At 55.5% G+C, this 23707-nt stretch overlaps 1 protein-coding gene across 1 annotated transcript in view; it reads left to right on the top strand.

The window, feature by feature from the left end:
* Myo18b (myosin XVIIIB) overlaps positions 1 to 23707 on the top strand; it is a gene marked incomplete at its 5' end in the record, with an annotated part of 188809 nt that overhangs the window by 16449 nt on the left and 148653 nt on the right. Inside the window, 10 exons of the mRNA XM_055605947.1 lie at positions 327 to 485; positions 2706 to 3938; positions 4318 to 4384; positions 4967 to 5079; positions 5916 to 6092; positions 9087 to 9285; positions 10845 to 10987; positions 11246 to 11346; positions 11679 to 11742; positions 16547 to 16691. Coding sequence (XP_055461922.1) covers positions 327 to 485; positions 2706 to 3938; positions 4318 to 4384; positions 4967 to 5079; positions 5916 to 6092; positions 9087 to 9285; positions 10845 to 10987; positions 11246 to 11346; positions 11679 to 11742; positions 16547 to 16691 — 2401 coding nt within the window. The remainder of the gene's footprint in view (positions 1 to 326; positions 486 to 2705; positions 3939 to 4317; positions 4385 to 4966; positions 5080 to 5915; positions 6093 to 9086; positions 9286 to 10844; positions 10988 to 11245; positions 11347 to 11678; positions 11743 to 16546; positions 16692 to 23707) is intronic.

The following is a 23707-nucleotide window of genomic DNA, read 5'->3' as shown; positions in this document are numbered from 1 at the left end:
GCATCTCCTGGAGTTTCTCTAGGGCCTGCTTGGGGCCAGAAGCACTACAGCAGGGGAGCCCTGTGTGTGAGCTATCCCTAAGGGCCCCTGTGGCTTTGATGGTTCGGGTTCCTCTCAGGAGGAGACTCTGTATGCAGAAGCCACATCCTTCTGTGTAGCCTCTGCTATCATAGGCCCATCCGTTCTATCTCCCCACACTGTCTCAGCCTCCTGGGGTCTCTCAGGCTTGTCGCCTATGCTCCTCTGAAGCTGTGTCAGATTGTCTGAAGAGAGCCCTGGCTTGCAGGCTCATTCTTAGCCCTCTCCTCGCTTCCTTCCACACACAGATTAGAGAAGAGGACAAGAGCCCCCCTCCATCCTCCCCACCTCCCTTGTTCTCTGTCATCCCTGGGGGCTTCATCAAACAGCTGGTTCGAGAGACAGAGAAAGAGTCCAAAGAAGCCAGGCGAAGGAAAGAGGCAGCGCTCGCCTCCCCGGAAGCAGAGGTGAATGGCGGTGCGGGGGATAGGTGGGGTGGGCTGGGCTGGGCTGCGGCAGGCGCTAGGTGCCTTTCCGTTCATACCCTCCATCCTAGACTCAGTCGTGCCATCTTTGCTCCACTGCCCTGCTGTTTTCTCCCACTTGCTCTGCAGAGCTCCTACGCAAGCTGAAAAAACCACCTCTCACTGCCCACCTCTGGAGGTTGCTCTTCTTCTCCTAACTCCCCCAGGCTTGTTTCTCTTGAGACCACACAGTGCTCACTTGATCACATGACATATTCAGCTAGGAATTCCTGAACAATAGCAGCTGCCTCTCACTCAGCTCTGTACCTTGATTAGCTCTCAGACCTTGAACTTGGTCCTTGAACCAGGCAGTCTTGGGGCTTCTACTCCTCTCCCTTCAGCCTCCTGCGTGGCCACGGGTATAGGTCTGGCCACTGAGCCTGTCTCGGTTCATTCATTAAAGCAGAAAAGATGCTGGCATGCCACTTACGTGGCTAGTCTGACACAGACGTATCGGCAGCCTTCTGGGTCAGGTCAGGGACATGAACACCATGGCGGTCCCACGTCCCAGGGCCCTCCAGCTGCCTGTCTCTCTGCCCTTTTCGAAGTCTCTTGGAACATCTATAGTCCTGTAACTAAAGGGTTAATCCTAGCCAGGTTGGAGATCCTGAGGGCTCACTCCATCTGTATCCCTTCTGATTGGTGGCATGTCCATCGTGGAGCTGTCATTGTTCTGAATGGCACCACTGGGCACTGTCAGCCAAAACCAGGCCATAGAAAGGCCAGCGTCACAACCCTAATTTCATCTAACCCTTTATCTAAAGGCCCCCAAAGCCTAGGCAGGATTCCAAGGATGGATACCAGGAAGGTAGGCTTGCGGTGTCATGTACCCTGGGAGTTATACCTATGGGAGTCAGAAGGGGCACCAGCTCCTGCTGCCTCTGTAGTGCCCTCTTGAGGCAAAGGGAGTGAAGGCAGGATTGGGCTGGGAGGACCAGGGATTACAAAGCCAGGGAGTCATTTTGGCATCTTCTTTGCCTCCTCCTCAGCTCACTTATGCCACATCTAATGACAGGGGGTTCTCTGTGTCAGCAAAGCATTCCCAACTGACTAGCCGCAGCTGAGGAGACAGGTCTTGTGGAAGAGCAGAGGCCACGGCTTACCTTGTAGACAGGGAAGAGGAGACTGAAGCCTAGAAAGACCAAGGCACTCTCCTCAAGGTCACAAGACCAGAGAGAGAGTCAGAGCCAGGGCCATGTAAGGTTCTGTCTCTGGAGCTGCGTATGTGTGTGTGTGGGTGGGGGGAAGCAGGCAGGTGAGGTACAGGAAATATGGTAAAGGAGAAGGGAGAAGAGGCATACCATCAGGACCAGCATGAGGGTACATGGAAGGGGTGGGTGGGCCAGGACTAGGAGGTATCCGGTGTGGCCAGAAGGTAGGCTGAGTGGAGACAAACAGACCTCTGAAAGAGCTTGGAGGAACCTCACAGAGGGTGTGTTCATGCACTTCCTGTAGACTTGGCATGGCCAACAGTGTCCTAATCAGTTGTAAAGTGACCATCAGCAGGTGGGTGGGAGGTGGCTGGGTGGTTGTGCAGAGTGGACAGTAGGTTTGAGAGCCCCTATGGCTGGGGCAGAAGCTGCCCCCATCTTCCCCTCTGAGGTTCCACAAGACCTTTCCATAATCACTCTGAAAACATCTAAAGAGCATGCTTATGTTGTTGGGGGACCTGAGCTCACAGAAGACAGGAGACAACGGGTCACGTCCACCCAGCACCAGAGCCATGATGGGAACATGTTTCCCTACTGAGGATCTCGTTAGGAGGCTTGAGGTGGAAATAATAACAACAATAGACTCATGTGCAGTGGGTGCTGAGGACTGACTGTGTGCTGGGGACTGCCTGCACCATGACTGATCCTAATATACACCCTGCACGGCAGGCTTTTATGATCCTCATGTTATTAATAAGAAACTGGTTCAGGGATGGAAAGGTATTTGCCTGATGCCACACAGCAAAGGGAGGCAGAGGTGGAGGAGCAGAACTTGGTTCTGTCGGACTCCGAGCCTACCTTCCTTCCCATGATTCTGTTGACCCTTAGCCTCTCTGTCTGGGTTAAAGCTCACCGCCAAGCACAGGACATCAGAAGGGCTTGGGTTTCTTTGGATGGGTGAACCAGAAGTGAATGGCTGCTGTGAAGTCATGCATTGTGGTCTCTTTCCTAGACCCCAGAAGTTCCCACTAACCAAACCAACAAGACCAACAATGCCCCCAAGCCTGGAAGCCAGACTTCCCAGGACAGCCCATGCACCACTCAGAAGAGCCCAGACATTCCAGCAAGGGCTGGTGACAAGGACTCCATGCCTGTGACCAGCATTAGTGGGGAGACGCAGCGGGCGTCAGGCCCCACAGGAACACCTGCCAAAAGGACACTGCCCTTCAAGAGGGGCGTGAGGAGGGGTGATGTGTTGCTGATGGTGGCCAAGCTGGATCCAGAGTTGCCCAAGCCAGAGCAGAAGATCCAACCTCATGACACCCCCACAGACAAGACCCCAGCCCCAGCCAAAGACACTGGAGGGCCAAAGAAAGGGGCAACCACGGGGACTCCCTGTGGCTCCCAGGCCCTTGTGCCCGAGAAAACAAAGACTGGGGTTGTTGGTGACACAGGCCAGGGCACAAAAGGTGGGAAGTGTCAGGGTACAGATGGGAAGGGGAGCCAGGACCCCCAGACCAACAGGCAAAAAGAAGATGAGTCCCAGAGCACAGAGGAGCAAGGGACCAGGGCCCAGACCCAGGGGTCAGGAAACAAGGGACAACTGGGAACAGCAGAGAAAGGAGGGGATTCCCCAAAGAAGATGGAAAGGGGGAATGGGCCCAAGGAGGCAGGGGCTGAAGTGAGACCCATTGAGCCTCCAGTCCCCATAAGGAAGTGGGGAGGCTCCCGGGGCCAAAGGAGCAAGGGGGATGGTCCTCAGAGCAAGAATAGAGAAAGTGAATCACGAGGGAGTAGGGATGAGAAGATGGGAGCCCTGCCAAGCCCAGCAGGAGACAGGAGCTGTGTGCAGCCAGCAGAGCCTGGGAGGCAGCAGCAGGAGGCTCCAGGGAAGGTGGAAAAGGCAGGGAGACCTCAGAAGAAGCCTGTGGCACCAGGGAAAGCCTGGGAACCCCCCGGTGTGGCAGCAGTGACTCAGAGTCCCGAGGAAAGCTCCAAGGCCCCAGATGGGATACCCACAGAGGAAGCAAGGAGGAAGGCCCATCCAGAAAGCAGGGTGCCGGGGGCCCAGGAGCCCCGTGCACACACAGAGGAAGAAGTGAATGTCGTGGAGCCTCAGGCGGAAGGCGACATAGAGTCTGTTCCCAAGACCAGCGTGGAAAAGCCTTCTATGCAGAGGCCTGGAGAGGAGGAGCTGGTCCTGCAGGACCCAGGCAGAGGGGGTCAGAGCGGAGACTCTGACCAGGTGAGGTGTGGGCCATGGAGCCTGAGGGTTGGAGAGGATATAGCCTAGGGGAGGTTGCAGGGTGGGCAGAGGGCTGGCCAGGGATGGGCACTCCCCACAGCACTCTTCTGAAGCACTAGGCCCCTAGGCTCTAAGCGGCCTCCACCCAGGCTCAACTTCTCCCCTGGTCCCCTCCTACTAATGTGACTTAGCGTCCAGTGTTACCCACAATTCCCTGCAGTGACACTGCATGTAGGTTCTCAGGCTGTGCCTGAGGTTCCATTAGAAAGTTGAGAAGATCCCTGGTGGCTCCGAGAGAAGCTCTCAAGCCAGGGGGTCCTTGCATTAAACCCAGGGCTGGTGGTGTTTGCTGCTGAGGTGATGCCCTTTTCACTCCCAGGCCTCCGGGGATAGGTGGTACGAAGCACAGAAAGTCTGGCTGGTGCAGAAGGACGGGTTCACACTCGGTAAGTGGGCTCAGGCCTGCTCGAGGGGTGCCAGGCTGTTCCTGTCGTGTGTCTCCTGCCTCCAGCCCCCAGCCAGTCTTACTTCATGCTGGGGCGAGGAGGAAGGGAGGAGAAGCAGAGAAGAGGGTGGGACCTGTAACTGCCAGTGGGCAGAGAGAGCCCCCCTCCCGAGAGGGGAGTTGTTGAGTAGTTGAGGCGAAAGATACATTCTAGGAAGGGCTTCTGTGTCCCAGAGAAGAGGCATCCGTTTGTCCCGCCTGTCACGGAGCTGGAAGGGCTGTCAGCATCCTGTCCTGACCTAGGTGTGTGACTGACACTTTGCTACTGTTATGAATCATAATGTAAATATCTGTGTTTTCCAATGGTCTTAAGTGAACCCTGTGAAGGGGCCATTTGGCCCTTCATCCAAAGGGATTAGAGGGTCATAGTTGAGGTTCTTTATATGAACAGAACCCCAACAGAACATTTCAGCCTGTCCCAAGTTCTGTTCCCAGCTTCCTGGTTTAGAGATTCTTCCCTCGCTTACCCTCCCCTCTTCTCCTCTCTCCTCCCCCTTTCTCCTCTCTCTGGCCACCCACACAGCAACAGTGCTCAAACCAGATGAGGGGACAGCTGACCTGCCACCGGGAAGGGTGCGGCTTTCTATCGACGCTGACAGGACTGTCACTGAGGTGGATGAGGAGCAGGTTCATCGAGTGAGTCTTCCCTACTCCTCTGCCCCCCCCCCCCCACCCTGCATGAGGTTTCCCTGACCAGGCCTAGAGATGTACATCAATGCCTAGAGATGCTGTGGGAAACCCCCCCCGGGAGCTCATTGCTCTATTGGTGGGATTCCATCGTGGGGGTGTTCTCTGTATCTTATAGCCTCTTCTCGAGGACAGGCTTGTCGGGCCCTGTTGCTGTAGCCTGATCTGAGCAAGATATCACTCTTTGCTTTTTGAAAATCATTCCATAGACTTGCTTCCCTTTTCATCCTGGATGCCAGGAAACTCAGTTAAATGGGCAGGTTGCCACTGAAGCATAGGTTCCAATGGCCCGTACTTTGGGCATCGGCTTTCTCTTAGGGGGCTGTGCAGACCGCTAAGGGATCAAGGCACAACATGCTCTGGTAAAAGAGGTAGTTGGCCACTAACTTCCACTCCTGAGTGTCACGGGGCACGTCTAGCGTCCCTCTCCAGGATTTAAAAAGGCGGATGATAGCAAGGGACGTGTGCCCAGCGGAAGCCACTTCATGGTGCACTCTGGGTCTCACTCAGAGGCTGGAGACCTCAGCCTCACAGGGCAGTGAATCCAGGCTGTGGGGACAAAAGCAGAGAAGGTGGACAGGTCAGGAGAGGGCTGCCACTCCCCTGTGTGCTGGCCTTTGTCACATGCCCTTCAACCGACAAGACCAAGTAGTGTGTGGGCACACGCAGGCATGAGGGTGTGTGCGTGCAGGCATTCGTGTGTATACGTATCTGCGAGGGCGAGTGGTGGTGCTGGTGGGGTAGAGCCTGAGGAAGCCAGAGGAGACGCTGTCTGATGTCTGCAGGCCAACCCCTCCGAGCTGGACCAGGCTGAGGACCTGGCGTCCCTGGTCAGCGTCAACGAGTCCAGCGTCCTAAACACGCTTCTGCAGCGCTACCAGGCTCAGCTGCCACACACCTGCTCGGGCCCCGACCTGATCGCCCTGCAGCCCCAGATGACCACAGTGGCCTCTGCGGGGAAGGTGAGGTGGGACCGCGGTGTGTGTGGGGGGAGGGGGAGCAAGCGCCTCTCCTGGGCGTTGGAGGGTGTGACAGAGTATCAGCACCCGGAGGAAGCCTTGGCTTTGCTCAAGACGAGAATCTGGGACTTGGCAAGCCCTGAGGGCTGTGGGGTCTCCTGCTCCCTCGAGGGGAATGGTGAGCTCTGGTGTGACGCCCACCTGGAGAGCCGTTCCACTGACACGCAAGCAGAGGAGCTGGGGCAAAGCGCCAGGCTGTGGGTCCTCCCAGATCGTAATGTGCACTAGGCGCTCTGGAGTCTCATACATCCATTCACATGCATGTGGAGAGAGAAGCCCTGTTTACCCTGAGGTTTGTTTATTATCCATTAAGTGGAGAGGGCCTTTTTTGGCCGGCATCGTGAATGAAAGCAAAGGTTCATGGCGCCACCTGGTGGAGAGTACTGGACCGCACCGGAGCCCTCCGAGCCCATCCCTGGAAACGCTGACCCTGCTTCTAGGGAAGGAAGACAGGCCACAGCTCATAAAGCCCACGATGGCCAGATTGGCCTGGACACATGTGGACAAGGATAAGCCTGGAAGAAGCCAGTGGGGGAGGGGCACCTGGGTGTGACTGGCGTGTTGATGACTCACAGGTCCTCATTGGGGTTGTGCAAGACTCTGGACTGCAGACAGACGGATAAGGGGATGGTGGGCAGCCCACATCCTCTGTGTACTCTTCTCGACTTGTGGCCTCTGGAGCCATGACACTCCCTAATCTTGGCTCCCACCTGTCACTCAGGGCTGAGAAGCCACCCTGTACTCACTGGAGTCCCGTGAGGTGATGCTGGCACCAGGTCTCTCTTCTCAGACTCCGCAAAGGCACCTGGAAATGGGCCCAGGGAAAGCCCTGAGCAGCACTGCCCTTGCCATCCTGTAGGGGGCGCTGGGCTTCATCTCTTCCACTCCCCCAGTGCGGCTGCCTCTCAAGTCTCCTATGAAGTCTTGGCCTGGTCAGCCTCCTGTCCCCAAACAGCCATCAGGTGGGGGGCAGGCCTGCAGTGGCCTGCACTCTGGCTGGATGGCTTCAGGACACAGAGAGGGGCTCCTTGGGGTTGGACCATGCTGAGCATGCATGTGAGTGTGGGGTGTATCTGGGGTCTCTGGAGAGGGCTGCTGTGCATTCTGCAGGAGGCCCAAGGCACCGTTGCAGGCCTCGTAGGTAAGAGGCCTGCACCATCTATTCTCCACAGAGTGGGGGTCAGGAACTGAAGCTCACTCATGAACTCGTTTTCAGGGTAACCAGAGCTCCAGGCTCAGACCCTAGGATTTTTGGCTGCCCCAGGCTCTGAGGTTGTGTCCAGTAGGGCAGGCCTTGTCCCATGGCTCACATCTTAAGAACTTGCTGAGTGCTGGTTCCAAGTGGTGTAGAATAAAAGGCCCAAAGTAGGGTTAGGCCACTCCAGACCTGGTTCCCCCAAACTTGAGGTCTGAGCTATGAGGAGGGCCCTCTGGCATATGCCCTGGTTCCCCCAAGTCTCAGGAAGGAAAGGCAAGGCTATGCTGGGCTCAGTGTCACTATAGGGCCTGGGGGCCTTGAGTTTCCAGCTCCTGTTCCTTCTTCATCTCCCACATTCCCGGGTTCCTCTGCTTTTCTGTCCCCAAAAGTGGTTCTGTGTAGACGCCGTCAAGGTCACCTGACAAAACCAAGGCTGCCTCAGCAGCCTCCCTCTCCTTGACCCTGGGCAGCGTGGATAAGGCTGTCAACCCCCTTCTGGGCTCCAGGCCAAGCTCTTGTTTCCCCTGGTCCTTAGCATCCAGGGTCTTCTGGGGCTTTGGAACAATTTTGCACACCAAAGTGTGTGTGTATCTGTGTGTGTGTGTGTGTGTGTGTGTGTGTGTTTGTCCATCTGTCTGTCTGACGGTTATGAGCACTGGTAATGGAGCCCAGGGTCACTCCCGTACTAGGCAAGAGCTGTACCATTGAGTCACACCCAGGCCCTCTATTTTAACATTCTGAGATGGCCTCGCTGGCTTGTCCAGGCTGGCTCTGAACCTGTCCATAGCCCAGGTAGGCCTTGCAGCCTCCTGAGTAACTTGTGCCTCCACATCCATCTCTTTGTCCCTTTAAAAGCCGGTTTGATGAAGCCCAACTGGTGCCTGTTCAAGCCAGCTCTCTGTGGAACCCTTCCCTGTGACCATTCAGTGCTTGTCATGGCCCCCACAGGACAGCCACCACCCAGCAAGGGCTCCCGGCTCTCTGTGCTCGGCCTCGTCCAGCGGCCTCCCCCGTAGCCCCTAGGTATGCTTTCTGGGCCTGTAGCTTTGCCTTCTCCACACCCAAGGGCGTTCCCTGCTGTCCGCTTCATTTATTCGCAGTAAAGCATGTCAGTCATTCACAGTGTGACCTACTGTACTGTTTTCCTGGCTTTGGGGTGTTTTCTGGGACACACGCTGTACAACCCTAGGATGCCTGGAGGAAAGCTCTGGTCCTGAGGGCTGGGTTCTTTCTGTTAGGTCCAGTGCGACCTATGACGTAAGAGCCTTTTTGAGCACACCTTCCTTTCTCTTGGGTGTGTTCCCTGGGCAGTGGTGTTGGTCCCGTGATATGTGCTTACCTTCCTGTGGAGAGAGCTGCAGCCTGCGCTCTGCAGTGACAGCGTCATGCGCCACCAGCCTGCCCCGTCTGAGGGTCCTCCTTGTTCCCCGTCTTCATGGGAACCCGGCAGTGACTGCTCACAATTAGGTTCTTGGCCAAGGAGATGGCTCAGTTTGTTTCCATGGCAGACATCACTAACTGGTAGCCAGCCCCTGTCTCCATGTTCAATATTACTAATCAATTATGCCAATTTTCCAGCTACCTGGAACCCTGCTTAATGATTTAATGAGCAAATACAATGAACCCCTTCTGGGTTGAGCCTTTAATGAGCCTATTGGTTGTCCAGGACTCCTGGTGAGCCAGCTGTGGAGGACACTCGCAGGCTGGCAGGAAGGCTGATGCCTGTCATCTTCTGGCAGGTACCCCGAGGGCGCCAGGATGGCCTGCGCGCCCATGTCACATCCCTGGCCCAGCGTGCCTACTGGGCACTGCTGAGCCAGCGGAGAGACCAGAGCATCGTGGCACTGGGTCGGAGTGGGGCTGGCAAGACCACCTGCTGTGAGCAGGTCCTGGAGCACCTGGTGGGCTTGGCAGGGAGTGTGGACAGCACAGTGTCAGGTACGGTGGCTTCCAGGTAATGGCTGGATGGCGAGGGGAGGTGGGCAGGGGCCCTGGGTATCTTGTGGGGGGGGTCAAGGGAGATGTGGGGGTCCTGGGTGGCTTGGGAGGGATCCTGGGTGGCTGGCTCTTCTCTACTTTTGTCCCAGCTGCCATTCGCCGAGCACAGATAGGCAAGGGCCCTGTGTTGGCTACTGACCCAGGAAGTTCTGCTCTGCCAGGATAAAGATGCCCTTCTCTTATGACGTTGGCGGCCATTATAGTGCCCCCCCCCCCCCCCCCCCGGGCTGTACAGTGCTCCTGGGCTGGGACAGCCAGAAGCAGAAGCTTGGCTGCCACCTGCTGGAAGCCATCCCACAAGACAGATTGACAGTTCCTCCGGAGTGTGTCCTCGAGGAAGGCACACAGCCTTCTGCACTGTACAGAGGGTCTGAGGAGCAAAGACAAACACAGAGCTGAGAGGCAGAGGGGAGGTGCAGCTACCGAAGGCTAGAGCGCTCTCGAGAGCACTGCAGCCCTGGTCAGGCAGAGGTGGGGCCAGCGTGCTGGACCGTCAGCTAACAGCATCCGTAATAATGACAGCGGTCACTGCTAACAGTGTGGACACCGCCAGGGACCAGTGCCAGGCCCTCTTCCAACCACAAGAGCTCTGTGATTTTGAACAGGACCGAGACATAGCTGTTGTGATTTGAGTTTTGTGGGTGAAGGCTTTGAGAATCAGAGAGGTTAACTAGGGCTCTCAATCATATATGTCTCCACGGAGCCTTCCTAGACGTCTCTCTCCTCCTCCTCTCCCTCCTCTCCCCCCTCTCCCTCTCTCCCACACACACGTTCGTCTAGAAAGCACGCAAGTGTAGTCGTGTGCTCACGCACGTTTGTGTGCTCTAGATAAACAGCAGCATTTTTACTTCCTCCAAGAATGGTGTCCGTTCGCTCTGGAGGCATTGCCCCCCAGAACCCAGCAGTGCGGCACCCCAACGGTGGTGGCTCTGCGGCCACTGCTGCAGCCTGCAGGTGCGTCCGAAGCACTGCGAGTCGTTAAGTCAGAGCCATGCCAGGGGCATACTGTTACCACCTCTAGGGATGGGCATAAAGAAGACAGCTGTTTGTCCCCCCGTGGGCACTCTGCCAAGGGCAGAGTTCTCTCAGATGCTATGCCTACTGCCCCTCCCCCTTATTTAGCTGGGGGGTGAGGGCAGGGCTGGCCTAGACTCTCTCACAGACTGGTTCTGCTGTGTGTGTGGCTGTGGGAGACAGGCTGGAGTATATCCTGGTGCCCAGTACAGCCCACAGGGCACTGTGGGCACACAGAGAATACCTATGGGGAGATTCCAGGACTTTCAGGCCCCCTGCTGGCCCTCAGATGTTAACAAAGAGTTAGGAGGGTCCTGGGCACCACACCGCTGTCACTCAGATGTCCTACCTGTGACACTGGGACTCAGAGCTGTGCTAGGGCTCGTCACAGATCCCACCCCAAGGGACCAAGACCCAGGGATGGGTCTCGAGAAAGGTGGCCCTGTGTAAGGCACACGTGACACCCCACCTCCGTCTCCCGACAGTGGAGAAGCTCCAGGCCACCTTCACTGTCCTCCGGGCCTTTGGCTGTGTCTCCACTGGCCACAGCTGTAAAGCCACCCGCTTTGCCATGGTGATGTCCTTGGACTTCAATGCCACAGGCCGAGTCACAGCCGCTCAGCTCCAGGTGAGCCTCAGGGATGGGCACAGGCTACTCAAGGTGCAGCAGGCTGGCAGGCTTCAGTGAAGATGGCTCTCTGGCCTTTCCTGGGAGCTGAGCTGGAGGATCCCGTAGTTTGGCTGATTGCTTGTGGGGCTCTGAATGTGGGGCTCATCCTGTGGTAAGGCCTCAGGAAGTGTGGGGGTGGGACACCCTGGTGGAGTCTATGGGGACCAGGTCTGGACCAAAGGAACTGGCATGACATTGCCTGCCTCCCCCTCACAGACGATGCTCCTAGAGAAAGGCCGTGTGGCCCAGCAGCCACAAGGGGAAGGCAACTTTGAAGTTTTCTCTCAGCTGCTGGCTGGACTGGACGCAGATCTCAGGTGAGTCCTTGGGACAGGCTGGGCCAGCTGAGGCAGTGGGATGATGAGGGCCCAGTGTGAAGCGCTACTCAGAGCTGAGAGGCTGGGGTACCCAGTGGCCATGTGTGTTCAAGGGTTTGGACACATTCCATCCGTTCTGAACCCTAGTCTCTCTTTCACCCTGTGAGGCTGGAGCGTGGGATCCAGTGCTAATACAAACAGCAATGGATGCCAGGTGCAGCCAGGGGTGTCCTGGGGCAGCTGGGGGGGTCTGGTGTGGCCATGCAGCTGGACACCTCATGCCCCATGGCTTGGGGCATGGCAAACCCCTCATTTCCAGTCGCCTCTTCCAGGACGGAGCTGAACCTGCATCAGATGGCAGAGAGCAGTGCTTTCGGCATGGGCGTGTGGTCCGAGGTGAGTGTCCTACCTCCAGGGTGCACCCCAGTCCCAGGGCCAGGGTGGGAGGTGATGGCGAGTCCCGTGACCCACTGTCTCTTTCTGTTCAGGTCTATAGTTCGCAATGGCAATCAAGTGGGAGCAGCGGGGGAAGGGCCTCTTTTTGTAGGATCTGGGCTGGTTGAGGAAGTGAGACAAGGAAGGATGTGGTGGGAGAGGGCGGGGCATGCATCCCTTCAACCCTGCCTCTGTCTCCAAGGGATCCAATGAGACCTGACAGCTTAGCATGGCTCTACCAGCAGGGGGCGCTCTGGAGGCTGATGGAGAAAGGTGGGCGCCCTCTGCTGGTGGCTGTTCATGGTCCTTCGCAGAGGTGGGGTGTGGGGAGGGTGGGAATGAGGGGGTGAGGGTGAGGGCTGCAGGAGGGGTTGTGAAAGGCAGCAACAGCCCACCCGCTCTGGGTTAGCGGGTGTTCGTGGCTAACATTGCTCTCTCGGTCTACTTTGCCCTCATTTAGTTGTGATGACACTGGGGTTATGGGTCAGGACTCTGGCACTCATCCGAGGCTATTGCTGAGGTGGGAAATGCAGGCATGGAATGCAGAGATACGGGAGGAGAACTCATAGGAAGAGGTGGGGCTGTGGGCACCAGAGAATGATTTGAAGAGATGTTTGGCCTCAGCCAGGGAAGGCTTTGTAGACAGGGCGCACTGGGCCTGGCTCACACTGAATTTTGAAGGATGGGTAGGAGTTTGCCGGGTAGAGGGGAGTCAAACCAGATAAACTGCACAACGACAACAAAAGAACATTGCGGACCCGTCCCTGCTGGGCGGAGATGCAGATTCTTAATAAACTGCTTGGAAGTTAAGTCCAAGAGGACATCAAAAGGATCATTCGTCAGGAGACGCTGCCTTCATTTGGTGAGGGAGGCCTGCCTCAGTGTTTGCAGATCAATAAACATAGCACATGAATGGAATCAAGGGCACAGGTCCCGAGACCCTCTCAACAGATGCGGAAAGGGCTTTTGACAAACTCTGACATCCCTTCATGATAAAAGTCCCAAGGAGACCGGGGTAGAAGAGCCTCTCAGCAGCACAATGCTGTGGGGTTAAAACCCATCACCCCACTGAGGAACGCCTTCCCATGGAAACAAAGAGCAAGATCTGTCTGCTTGTTCCTCCTCACTACAGAGGGTGAGTCCTTGCTAGGACAGTGAGACAGAAAGGCTGGCACAAGGGGCACAAACAGGAAGGGGGGGAGTCAAAGTGTGGTCCTTTGTAAACAATTCTGTGACCCTTTGGACTCCATGGGAATCTCAGGGAGACAGGCCCCTCAGCAGAGAGGCAGGACACACCCTCGACACACACCAGGCCGCAACCCTGCCATAGCCAGTGAGGGACCACTCAGAAGATCAGGGAGTCAGTCCCATTCAGCCCGGACACGGCAAACTCCTCACAATAAACATGACCTGGGGCGTGCAAGTCCCCGGCAGAGAAAACCTCAAGAAACTGAAGGAGGAAACAGGACTTTGGGAGGCCTCCCCACGCCCGATTCCTAGTTAATCTACGGAGTTGGAGTAGTGAAAATGCCGAGGGACAGCGTGTTGACCACCGGGATAGCATCAAGGACCCAGGCACGAGCCTGTGTACTCACCACCAAAAATACACTCCAGGGAAGAGACAGCCTCTTCAACAAATGGTGCTGGGCCAAGCGGGTGTCCACGTACCCACCGAAGGTCACGCCTCACTCCTTGACAACTAACCTCAGATGCACCACAGACGCTCTGAGGCGCTCTGGGGCTGCTGGAGTCCCCCTGGGACCCCACGGAAGAAACAAGCAAAAACAAACATCCCCTCCCCCCCAAGCCCCACAAAACTTCTGTAGAGCATCGCACACAGCAGAAGATGGCTCACAGAGCGTCGAAGGCAGCAGCGGATTATCTGGAGAGTGAATCTAGAATGCACGAAGAACCGCACCAATGAGAAACCAGAATACCCACCGGTGCTGAACTAACGGAATCAGCAGATGCTTCCCCCAAACACGAAACACGAACGGCCCAGTCAGAAGGGCACTCGTTACAAAAACAAATGACAACCGGGGATGAGGAGGTGGGGGCCCTCATGTGCCAGGGAGTGTGAATGAGTCCAGTCCATGTGACCCAGCGGCCTCGCTGGGTGTTGACACAAAGGTCTCTGGTCAACACACCACAGGGACACATACACACGTACCCTAGACATGCATACACATCTACACATACTCACATACACAACAGACATGTATACACACCTGCACGGAAACACACACTTACACACACACACATGCACGCACAACACTCACACACACACACTGACACATGCACACGGTCACACACACACACCTCCAGCCCAAGCCCACTGGCCGAGCCCGCCTGTGGCCACCGCTCCCCGACTGAGCGTCACGCACGCACAGCTGACACACTGTGCGCTTGCCGTGGTGTGAGCATGCTCGGAGCGTTGGAGCCCTAACCCCCAAAGTCTCTGCTTTCTGGAGTGGGGACGGTGGGAGGCGCTGAGGAATCAGCGAAGCCCCGGGCCTGCACCCGGGGCAGCGTTGGTGGCTTGTGAAGAGGATGGCGTGAGCCAGCCAGCGTCCTGTGTCTCACTGTGCGGTGGCTCTGCTGGGTCAGGTGAGCCTGAGGCTCCTCGAGGCGAAGTGCTCTCGACCTCCCAGACAGCCACCCCCGGGAAGATGCCCGTTACTGTTTGTGAGTTAACGGGTCTCGGACACTTTAAAAGCAGTGACGGATGGCAGATGAGGAGCAGCCCCTGGGTCTGACGTCTGCGACTCAGCAGTGGGTTTGGAAGCCTCACACGAGAGTGAGCACAGACCGGCTTGTTCTTTTTCCTTGCTGTGTAGTACTCCCGCCCTGGGCTCTGGAATCGCCACCTCCTGATCATCCTTTCTCCTCCTCCTGCCCACTTCACTTGGGGTGATGTGTGCAACTCATCTAGGATATTTCTGGTTTCATGGTCTTTACCCAAGAGCAGGCTGGGGCAGGGACACTATTCAGAGTTCTTTAAAAGAACAGTGGTCCCTCATCACATTGGGGAGAACTGTAGCTCCTTTTTAATTCATGTTCTCGGTTTCCAAAGAGACATGGGGTGCGAGGAGAGAAAGGAGCGGGGCTCTCTCAGACTCTCCCCTCTCCTCTTGCCGAGGCCAAGTGGTAGGTGACGGCTTCTGCCTGTTATTCAAAACCGAGTGCTTGCTGACACTGGGAGCCAGGATTATCCCACTCTCTGTCCTCTGTGTGTCCTTCCCGCTACTTTGAAATCTCATAAATAACCGGGCCCTTGTCGTGAGGCGCCCTCCCTCACAGCTGTGGTTGCTAGGCTCAGCTCCTGGTTGCTAGGGTCTTTGTGGTTCTGTGGTGGCCCAGGAATATGACTGAGCAGTGGGACAGGCCTCTGCTGTTAATGGAAATGCTTCCCAGGCGACCCTCTCCACGCCGCCACCTGCTTCGATGTCGGGCCAACTGGCTGAGGACCCTTGCATGTCGCTCAGTCGTCTGAGGTGGCTGGAGTCGACAGGAAGCAGTGTGGGCAGGAGCCAGGGACGCCTCCAGTCCTGTGTCTGCGGCTAATCTGCTGTGTGACCTCTGGCATCAGCCCTGACCTCTCTGGGCATGAAACTCTACACAATTCAAGGACCTGTGAGCTCTAACAGGGCTGCCTGGCCCCGTGTCACCCAAATTCTCTTTTGGATCAGCTACAAATTGGTCTCTCATTATTCTGCTGTGGTCGGTTATTGTCAAAAGGGTTCCTGTTCCTGTCTCGCTTTCTCTTTGCCTTCCAGGCTTCTGGGCTGTGTGTCCTTGGCCAGATGGCTCATGCACAGGACTTTCAGATTAATTTTAATATTCAGTCAAACATAATTGGAACTATAAATCTGAGAAAAAAAAATGACACGAGAAGTTCAATAACCCATAAACAACCCATTGGGCCATTCTTTCCTGCTTCAAATTCTCTGGCAACTTCTCTTTGTCCCATAGAGGATGGCAAACAGGCACTATTTCGGCTTCTGAGGTAGATCTTGGGGTGTGGTGGTAGAGGATGGTGTCCTTGAAGCAATTCTGGCTTTACTGGCTTGCTGTGGGATCTTGATTGATTAGTGATGTCTGCTGTGGGTGCAGAAATAGAAGTGGGGTCCAGTCTCAGTAGTTACCATCTGGCTGCAAACTATCGCTCCTTAGAATCGCATCTGTGTCTTTTGAGACTGACTGCCGGACTAACTCAGGCCTTATCTGCCTTCCCTCTTTGCCTCACCCACCTTCACTAATAACTATTTTGGATCCTCAGTTGGTCAGCCAGCCTCTGTCCCCCCCGTTCATTTGGCCAGTTTCCCACATCGACCTTTCAGCTCCCATCTTAGGTTTTCCTCATTCGCTGTGATGTCCTGTGTCCCTGCTTAGGCCTGGGGCCTACCACACAGCTCTCCCAACCCAGCATTGTTTTATGCTCCCTTCTCTTCTGCCTTGAGAGGCTCTAGGGCTGAGCTCGGGCTCCTTTATCATGGCATCCAGACCAGAGCTCAGTGCAAATCAGAGCTCTGATAAATCCTTCCAAGAATGGATAAAACCTCCCCTGCACCCCAAAGCAGACGCAAATGACATTTACAGCCTTCCCAGAAGTCTGAATGTGGCTGCCAAACCCAGCCCGGCTTAACCGTGGGTAATTTACTGCAGCAGTAAACGGACCGTGTGCCCTGCAGACTGACCTCGGCTCTGAGCTGTGAGTTCCAGTCTCTCTACAGTAATGGCCTGTTTCTCTCTCCCTCTCCCTCAGCCTGAAGACAAGCAGAAGGCAGCAGCTGCGTTTTCCCAGCTCCGGGGTGCCATGGAGCTGCTGGGCATCTCAGAGAGCGAGCAGCGAGCCATTTGGCGGGTGCTGGCGGCCATCTACCACCTGGGTGCCGCAGGGGCGTGCAAAGGTACGGGCCCTCCTGCCAGCTGTCTGCGCAGCAGGCATTTGTGTGGCTTCTCTCCCAGCAGGGTGGGGACAGACTCTACCTGTCACACGCCCATCTCAGGGTTCCCCACTGGCCTTCCAGCCCATGCTGTCCGTGCGGACCTGTCACACGGATGGAGTCCCTGCTGTCTGTGGCAGTGGTCACCAGGCACATCGGGCCACAGAGACCTGAAATGTAGCCCATGGCTGAGGACACGAATTTGGAATTGTTTGTAATTGTGTGTGTGTGTGTGTGTGTGTGTGTGTGTGTGTGTGTGTGGTATGTGTGTCTGTGTGTAGTGTGTGTGCATGTATGTATGTGTAATGTGTGTGATATGCATGCATGTGTGTTTATGTGTGTAGCATGTGTATGTATGTGTGTATGTATGTATGTGTATGTATGTGTGCACGTGTGTATCTCTGTGTGCAGTGTGTGTGTATGTGTGTATGTGCGAGCATGTGTGGGTGTATGTGAGTGCATGTGCTTGTGTGTAGGACAAAGGACACCTTAGGACCTATCCCCCGGGTGTGGTCCTCCCTGGGTTTTCAGACAGGCTCTCTCACTGGCTGATGCACCCAGGACCCTCCTGCCTCTGCCTCTGCAGCCCCAGGCTAGCCACAGGCCTCTACCTCTGGCGCATGCATGTAGTGCTTGAACTCGGGGCCTCATGCTTGTGCAGCAGGGACTTCACACACTGAGCCATCTCCCCGGCTCTGCTTCTGTGTGATTTGAAGGGCTTAGGTTGCCGGTGACTTCTGCTGGCCAGAGCGGCCCTAGGCTCTGAGCTTGCCCATGGGATGGACGCTGTCCCCGCCACTCATGCTGGGCTCTGCCAGTTGTCCTCATGGTCTGTGACTGCCAGCTGGGTGGCGGTGCCCCGGTGTACCTGCCCTCACTGTGAGCACTGTACAACAGGCGCTGACTAGGTACATGCTGCTGTTTAGTCTGCTGCAGTGGTTTCCTGTCTCTCCTACTGCCGTGTTGCTGGGACAAATGCCCGCCATCTTGATGACATGAATAACAAAGTCCCACCTCTCCTCTTTCGGTGCTGGGTGCCAGAAGTCTAGAGCAGGCTAAATGCAGACACACCTCATGGAGGCACTAAGGAGGACCTTCCCGGCCCACTCTGTGGCTCTTTATCCCCGGGGTGATGTCACCTTATTCCCATTTCTGCCGTCATGTGCATTTCCTTCTGGGTTCTCATCATTTTCTGTAGCTTCTAAAAAATGCTAGTCCCTGGGTGAACACAGACAGTCTTGCCTTGAGTGCAGACATGGCGGATGTGGCCATGCCCAGGAGTTAGAGAGAGGGAAGAGGCTAGAACTGGTCACATGATGAACTATAGGCTCTGATAGACTAGGACTTTTTGACTGACAGCTCCAGGCTGCGTTCAGTGGGGAGGGCTGTCTGGAGGAGGCTCCCTACTGTCTTGAACCTATTTAGCAGGAAGAGGAGGGTGTGGAAGACGAGGAGGATGAGGTGGATGAGAAGGAAGGAGAGAATGATGATGAAGAGGAGGAAGTGGAAGATGAGGAGGTGGATGAGAAGGAAGTAGATAATGATAATGAAGAGGAGGCAGGTGAGGAAGACATGGAGGAGGAAGAAGAAAAGGAGAAAGACGAGGAGGAAAAGGCAGAGGAGGTGGCCACAGCTGTGGACCAGTCCAGTGGGCAACCTGTCTCATCTTCCCATGCCAACCCGGCGTGCTCTTTGCCTCCAACTGGAAAGCAGACCCCAGGGCCAGACAGCAGTCAGCCTGCTTTGGTAAAGAGGGGCTCAGCCCAACTCCCTCTCCTCCTGGGACTGGTGGGCACCCCCTCTGATAAGCCTCAGGGGCTTCCCTCACACGGACATGCCTAGGATGATAGGGGAGAAATCCATGCCTATAAATATTTTATTAACTCATGATTATGGCAGTAATTCCTTCTGCCTCCCACCCTCTACATTATTTTATGGAAAGCCACCGTCGGTCTGCTCAGAAGCCCTGCCCCGTGATTTACTGTATTTTTCTGCTTTGGAAGATTTCATAATGGGTTGTTCTAGAATCAGCTATTAAAAAATCCACAGTCGTGTGTAAACGTCTCTGCTTTGTGTCATAACAGATCGCTCTGAAATATATTAGGCTCATTTTCATTAATCAAGGATCCTGCCTGTGCCTGCCTGTGCTTTGGAAGCTGGGATTCTGCTACTTGGAGCCAGCATGGTCTGGGTGGGAAGATGTGGGGTCTCCGTGGCTGGGTGTGGGGGTTTGTGCAGTGACAGACTGTGACAGCATGTGCTGATGCTCTTACCCGAGAGGTTTTGTGCACTGGGTAAGAGTGCAGAGGTGGCTGCTGGGGGCTCGGAGCCTCGGTTTTCTTCCTGTGAAATGGGCTGGGGCTGCGGGGTGGCTCGCCTGGTGAAGGAATTGCCAGGCAAGCATGGGACCTGAGCTTGGATCCTTGCCATCTTCGTAGGCCTGGCACTGGCCCTCGTTTGTGTCCCCGGCGGTGGCAGATGGAAACAGGAGGATCCCTGGGGTTTGCCGGCCAGACGGCCTAGTGATGTAGGTTTGATGACCTCCAGGTTCTGTGAAGGAATCTGACCCCAAGAACAAGATGGAGACAGACTGAGGAGAATGCCCAATGCCGACCTAGCTTCCACACGAACATGTACACAGGTGCACAGACACACGGACATGGACACACATGACAGAGTGCTGATGAGGGTCTGTTACGCAGTTAGGAGGTGCACAGCAGCCACATGGCCCGTATGTCCAGAACTGGAGTCTCTTGTTTCTTTGGTCTCTATCCTGTCCCGTGGCACTGAGGCTGGCGGGCTTCATGTGGCTCAGCTGTGAAATGCCTTTGGTGAGCAAAGCTCTGAGAGTTCCAAGCCAGGGCTCCAGCATGTACATGGTACACCTCTCTGAGAGCCAGCCCCAGGCTCTTGGTCTTAATCACGGTTCATTATATCCCAAGCGTTGGGGCACTCATAACCGCAAATGGCCACCCTGGGGTTCCTGGCAGGAGGCTCCCATGCGGCTGCTTTCTATAGGTGGCGGATAGAAATGACCCAGGCTGAGTTGCCTGGACTGGGTCGCTCCATTGTGCTCACAGCCTGAGGTCTCTCCATGTGGGCTGCTTGGGTGTCCTATGTCCTAGAGGCTTCCAGTCTCCAAGCTCAGGTTTGTGATGACATTGATGGAGACTATGGTGCTCTTCTGAGATGTACTTTGTCTTGTTCTGTTGGCTAAAAGCTTCAAGGTCTGGCTTTTCAAGCAGGTCCCAGCAGTGTCCCTGGATACCAGTGTAGCTATATTGCCACTGTGGCCTCTGCCCCAGGCAGAGCCTGGGCTATCTGAGACTTGGTTTCTTTGTCTGACATGGAATAGAGATGCAGCATGTGTCTGGGGTATGGCTTACTGGGTCCTGCTGGTTTCTCAGGCGTAGCGTAAGTGTCAGCTTTGTAAAGTTTATCTGGTGGCTTCAGGATGTCCCACTCCACACTTTCCAGCTCCTGCTGAGGGGATGGAAGCCAGCCAGGGTCTTCTCATGCCTCCCAAGGACACTTCTCAAGGGGACAATCTATTTGCTCCTAGAGCACAAACTGGCCTCCATTCCTCCATCTTGGGCCCTCTGGTTGCATGAACCTAAAACCCAAGGCGGGGCTCTTTGCACAAAATCATTGCCATGAATGAAGTCATCCCAGAATCTGACCACTCCCTCCCTCCAGCTAAGCTGGGATGGGTGAGCAATTTTACATGCTTTGAACCTTTTTGTTTTCAGAGATGATAGACAGAGCAGAGCAGAGCAGGGGTCCCTGTGGCTTGAGATACCAAAGCTCAGAGATGTTCTGTGGTACGGAAGCCCAAAGTCATTCCGAGATGTTGAACTCTTGGGTCTGCCTGGCTGTGTTCATCCCAAGCTGCATTCTGGGTGCTTAGAGACCCCCCTCATTTGTAGGAGTCCTTCCTTGGTTCCATCCAATCCTCTGACATCCCCAGCAACACTCTGTTTGGGAGGCTGAGCTGAGCAGAACAGAAGGCGACTCTCTAAGCTGAGGGTGTGTGTGTTCCCGGACCAGTCTGGCTTCCTGACTGCGGCAACTTGGGGACTCGGTATTGTCCTCTGTAAAATGTGACAGCGATGCCCACGCCAGCATGCCTGTGAGACTGACCCCTTTAATCTGTCCATTCACAGCCCCCCAGGTCCCCTTAGTACCGATATGACCTCATCAATAGGAAGTCCTTCCTGGTGAGGGAACTTGGGACTATCATCAACCCTCCCAATCCCTGTGGCCTCATCAATCTCCACAGAAAGTGGAGCTGGGTGCCACTGTGCCTGCTGACCCTCATCACTGTACAGAGAGGACCATGGCAACCAGAATCCAGCCTGGCAGCCAGGGTGGGGGTGCTTCTGTCTGCAGCTTATATGGCTTGGCCTCTTTGTGAAGGCTGGTAGTATGTTTAATTTATGTGCCCTTCATTAAATTCACCAGGCTGCTTGACACTGACCCATTGCCTAATATATGGCACAGTCAGACCATATATAAGCCCAGGAGAGGCTGGTGGTGGGAAAGAAGTGAGGAACAAGGCCACTGCCACCTCCCCATCACCAACATAAAGATGCCAGCCCCTGAATAAATGGGGCTGCGATGCAGGGCGTCGAGAGGTTTGCTGCACAGTTTCACTAAAGACAAGGGCCCAGAACCCCATCTTCTTCTGGACAGGGCCCAGCACCCCATATTCTGCTGGACAGCAACAGAGGCAGTCCAGTCGGGGGTGGAGGAGGTGGGTGGACACGCTCTAGGCTGAGGATGTCCTGAGCATGGAAGAAAGGCAGTGCCTTCCTTGCTCTGGTCTCTTGTCTCTCGGTTTCTGTCTCTCTCTCCCTGCTGTCTCACAGCTGTGGTTCTACTCACACTTCATGTCTATGAAAACCAGAGACACTTGAAAGGATTCGGCACCAACCAGCAACACCTCTTCACACCTGCACCCCCGCTGCCCTCAGGGGAGACAGTGGGTGACTTGAGCAGTGCCCCTTTCTCCCCTGAGTGGCTTTCGGTCATGACACTTGTCACATCCACAGAAAGTGACCAGAATTCCCGTCCTCCCCTTCACGCCCCCTTTCTCTCTCTCTCCCTTCTTCTACTGATTTTTAGGCTTATTATTTTATGTGTTTGGGTGTTTTCCCTCATTCGTGCCTGGAGACTCTGGGAACCAGAAGAGGGTGTTGGATACTCTGGAACTGGAGTTACGGGTGGGGGTGAGCCTTCGTGTGGGTGCTGGGAACCTCGCCCAGGTCCTGTGCAAGAGCAGCACGTGCTGTTTTTTCCACTGCACCATCTCCCCAGTGCCCCTCTCTCCCTTCTTTCCTACTCCTCTGTGTCTATAGAATGTCAGGCCCCAGATGCCCTGGGACAGCACCTTCAGCATTTGTACACCACGTGGTTTGCCTGCGGCAAGTACAGTGACAGTGCTGGGGCCGGGTGTATGTATGTGTGTGTGTGTGTGTGGGGGGTGTTCCAGGCTGGCAACAGCTCTCAGGTTGGCCCAGGGGTTCCAACACACAGCTAAACCTGCAGAACAGACGCAGTTAGGGAAGTGGCTCTGGGCTCGGGGGTTGTGGTGTCCAGGGTCTGTACAGCTGCTCTTTCTCTCGCTCTGCATGTGACGCCTGGAGTCTGACTTCCCACCTGAAGCCCTGCCCTGGCGCGGTAGATGGACAGCTGTGGGCTGGCATGTGACTGGGCATCAGGGAGAGTCCATCGACCCATCCTTGGGCCCAGTGCTCCCGAGGCCCAGCCCCTTCCTGTCCCCTCTTCCCGTGTGCTTCTCAAGGCCAGATCTGAGCCTGTCCACCCTGCCCCAGCTGGTGACTTGGCTCCTGGCCCAGCAGCTGTACAGCAGGCCTATTCTGGGCCACAGGCGAGGATTTATTCTGCATTTTCTGAGCATATTGAATTCATTCATTAAGCCGGGATGGCTGTTCTGGGATGGAAACAATTAGAAGTTTCTGAAAAATGAACTCCCTGAAGTGGCTGGGGCTGGAAGGCAGAGCTCCCCGGCAGGGTGGGTGTGGAGGCTGCACCACAGGCTCTGGGGCCCAGAGTGTCGTGGAAGGCCCGCCACTTCAAGCCTCTGTTTCTCTGAATAACGGTGGAGGCTGGTGTCCTTCAGTGGTCGCCGGGTGCTCAGTGCCACCTACACGGCTTGGCTCCCACACAGGGTGGGGCTGATGATGGTGCTGTGGTGGCAATGGCTGAGATGTGGCGATGATGGTGGTGATGATGGTCACGGTGATGCCGATGGCGACAATGTTTATGATAATGCTTAATAACAACGATGGTGGTGATTAAGTAGGTTCAAAGGATGTGCTGTGTGACCCGTGTGGTCCTGCTGCTGAAAGAGCATGAGCCTGCTGAAGGCTGCTAGCCTGGGCCCAGCGATATCCGAGTCCCTCCCGGAGTCTGCTTTCCTAGCTGAGCGGCCTTGGGCCAGTCGCTCGTGGATCTGCTGTTGGTCCCTCTGGCTGGGCTGTTGGTCCTGCTGTCACCTTGTGTGACTCCCTGTGCATTCTCCTCCATGGCCTGTTCCTCTGTGTAGCTGGCTTCATATCATGCGTCTAACTTCACTCTTCAGTGCCCAATGGGAAAGCAGCCAACCCATTCTACAGATAGAAACACCAACGCCTCGAAAGGGGACATCTCTTGCTTGAGATTTCACAGCCATGCCGTAACTGTCTTAGGACCTCTGGCCTCTGGCTCTTCCCATAGTATCCCAACATCAAGAGGAGTCCCTGTCAGCCGCTGCCCGCTGAAGTTTTGGTTGTGTTAGTTTTAGAGAGCTCCCCAAGGACTATTCCTCTTTCTCTTGTGGATTCTCAGTGCACAGGGCACACTGGAGACTCTAGGAAACCCTGCTCCAAAGCAAGCCTGCTGGGGTCAGTCTGAAGTTACCCCATCTGGGTGTCCACAGGAATGTCACCACCCAGAACACCAAGATGTGCAAGCTCTAC

This window comes from Psammomys obesus, unplaced genomic scaffold (assembly GCF_907164565.1).
Source record: "Psammomys obesus unplaced genomic scaffold, mPsaObe1.curated_primary_1811, whole genome shotgun sequence".
NCBI lineage: Eukaryota > Metazoa > Chordata > Mammalia > Rodentia > Muridae > Psammomys > Psammomys obesus.
Note: the sequence above shows the minus strand (reverse complement) of the source record. Positions and strands in the feature narration are given on the sequence as shown.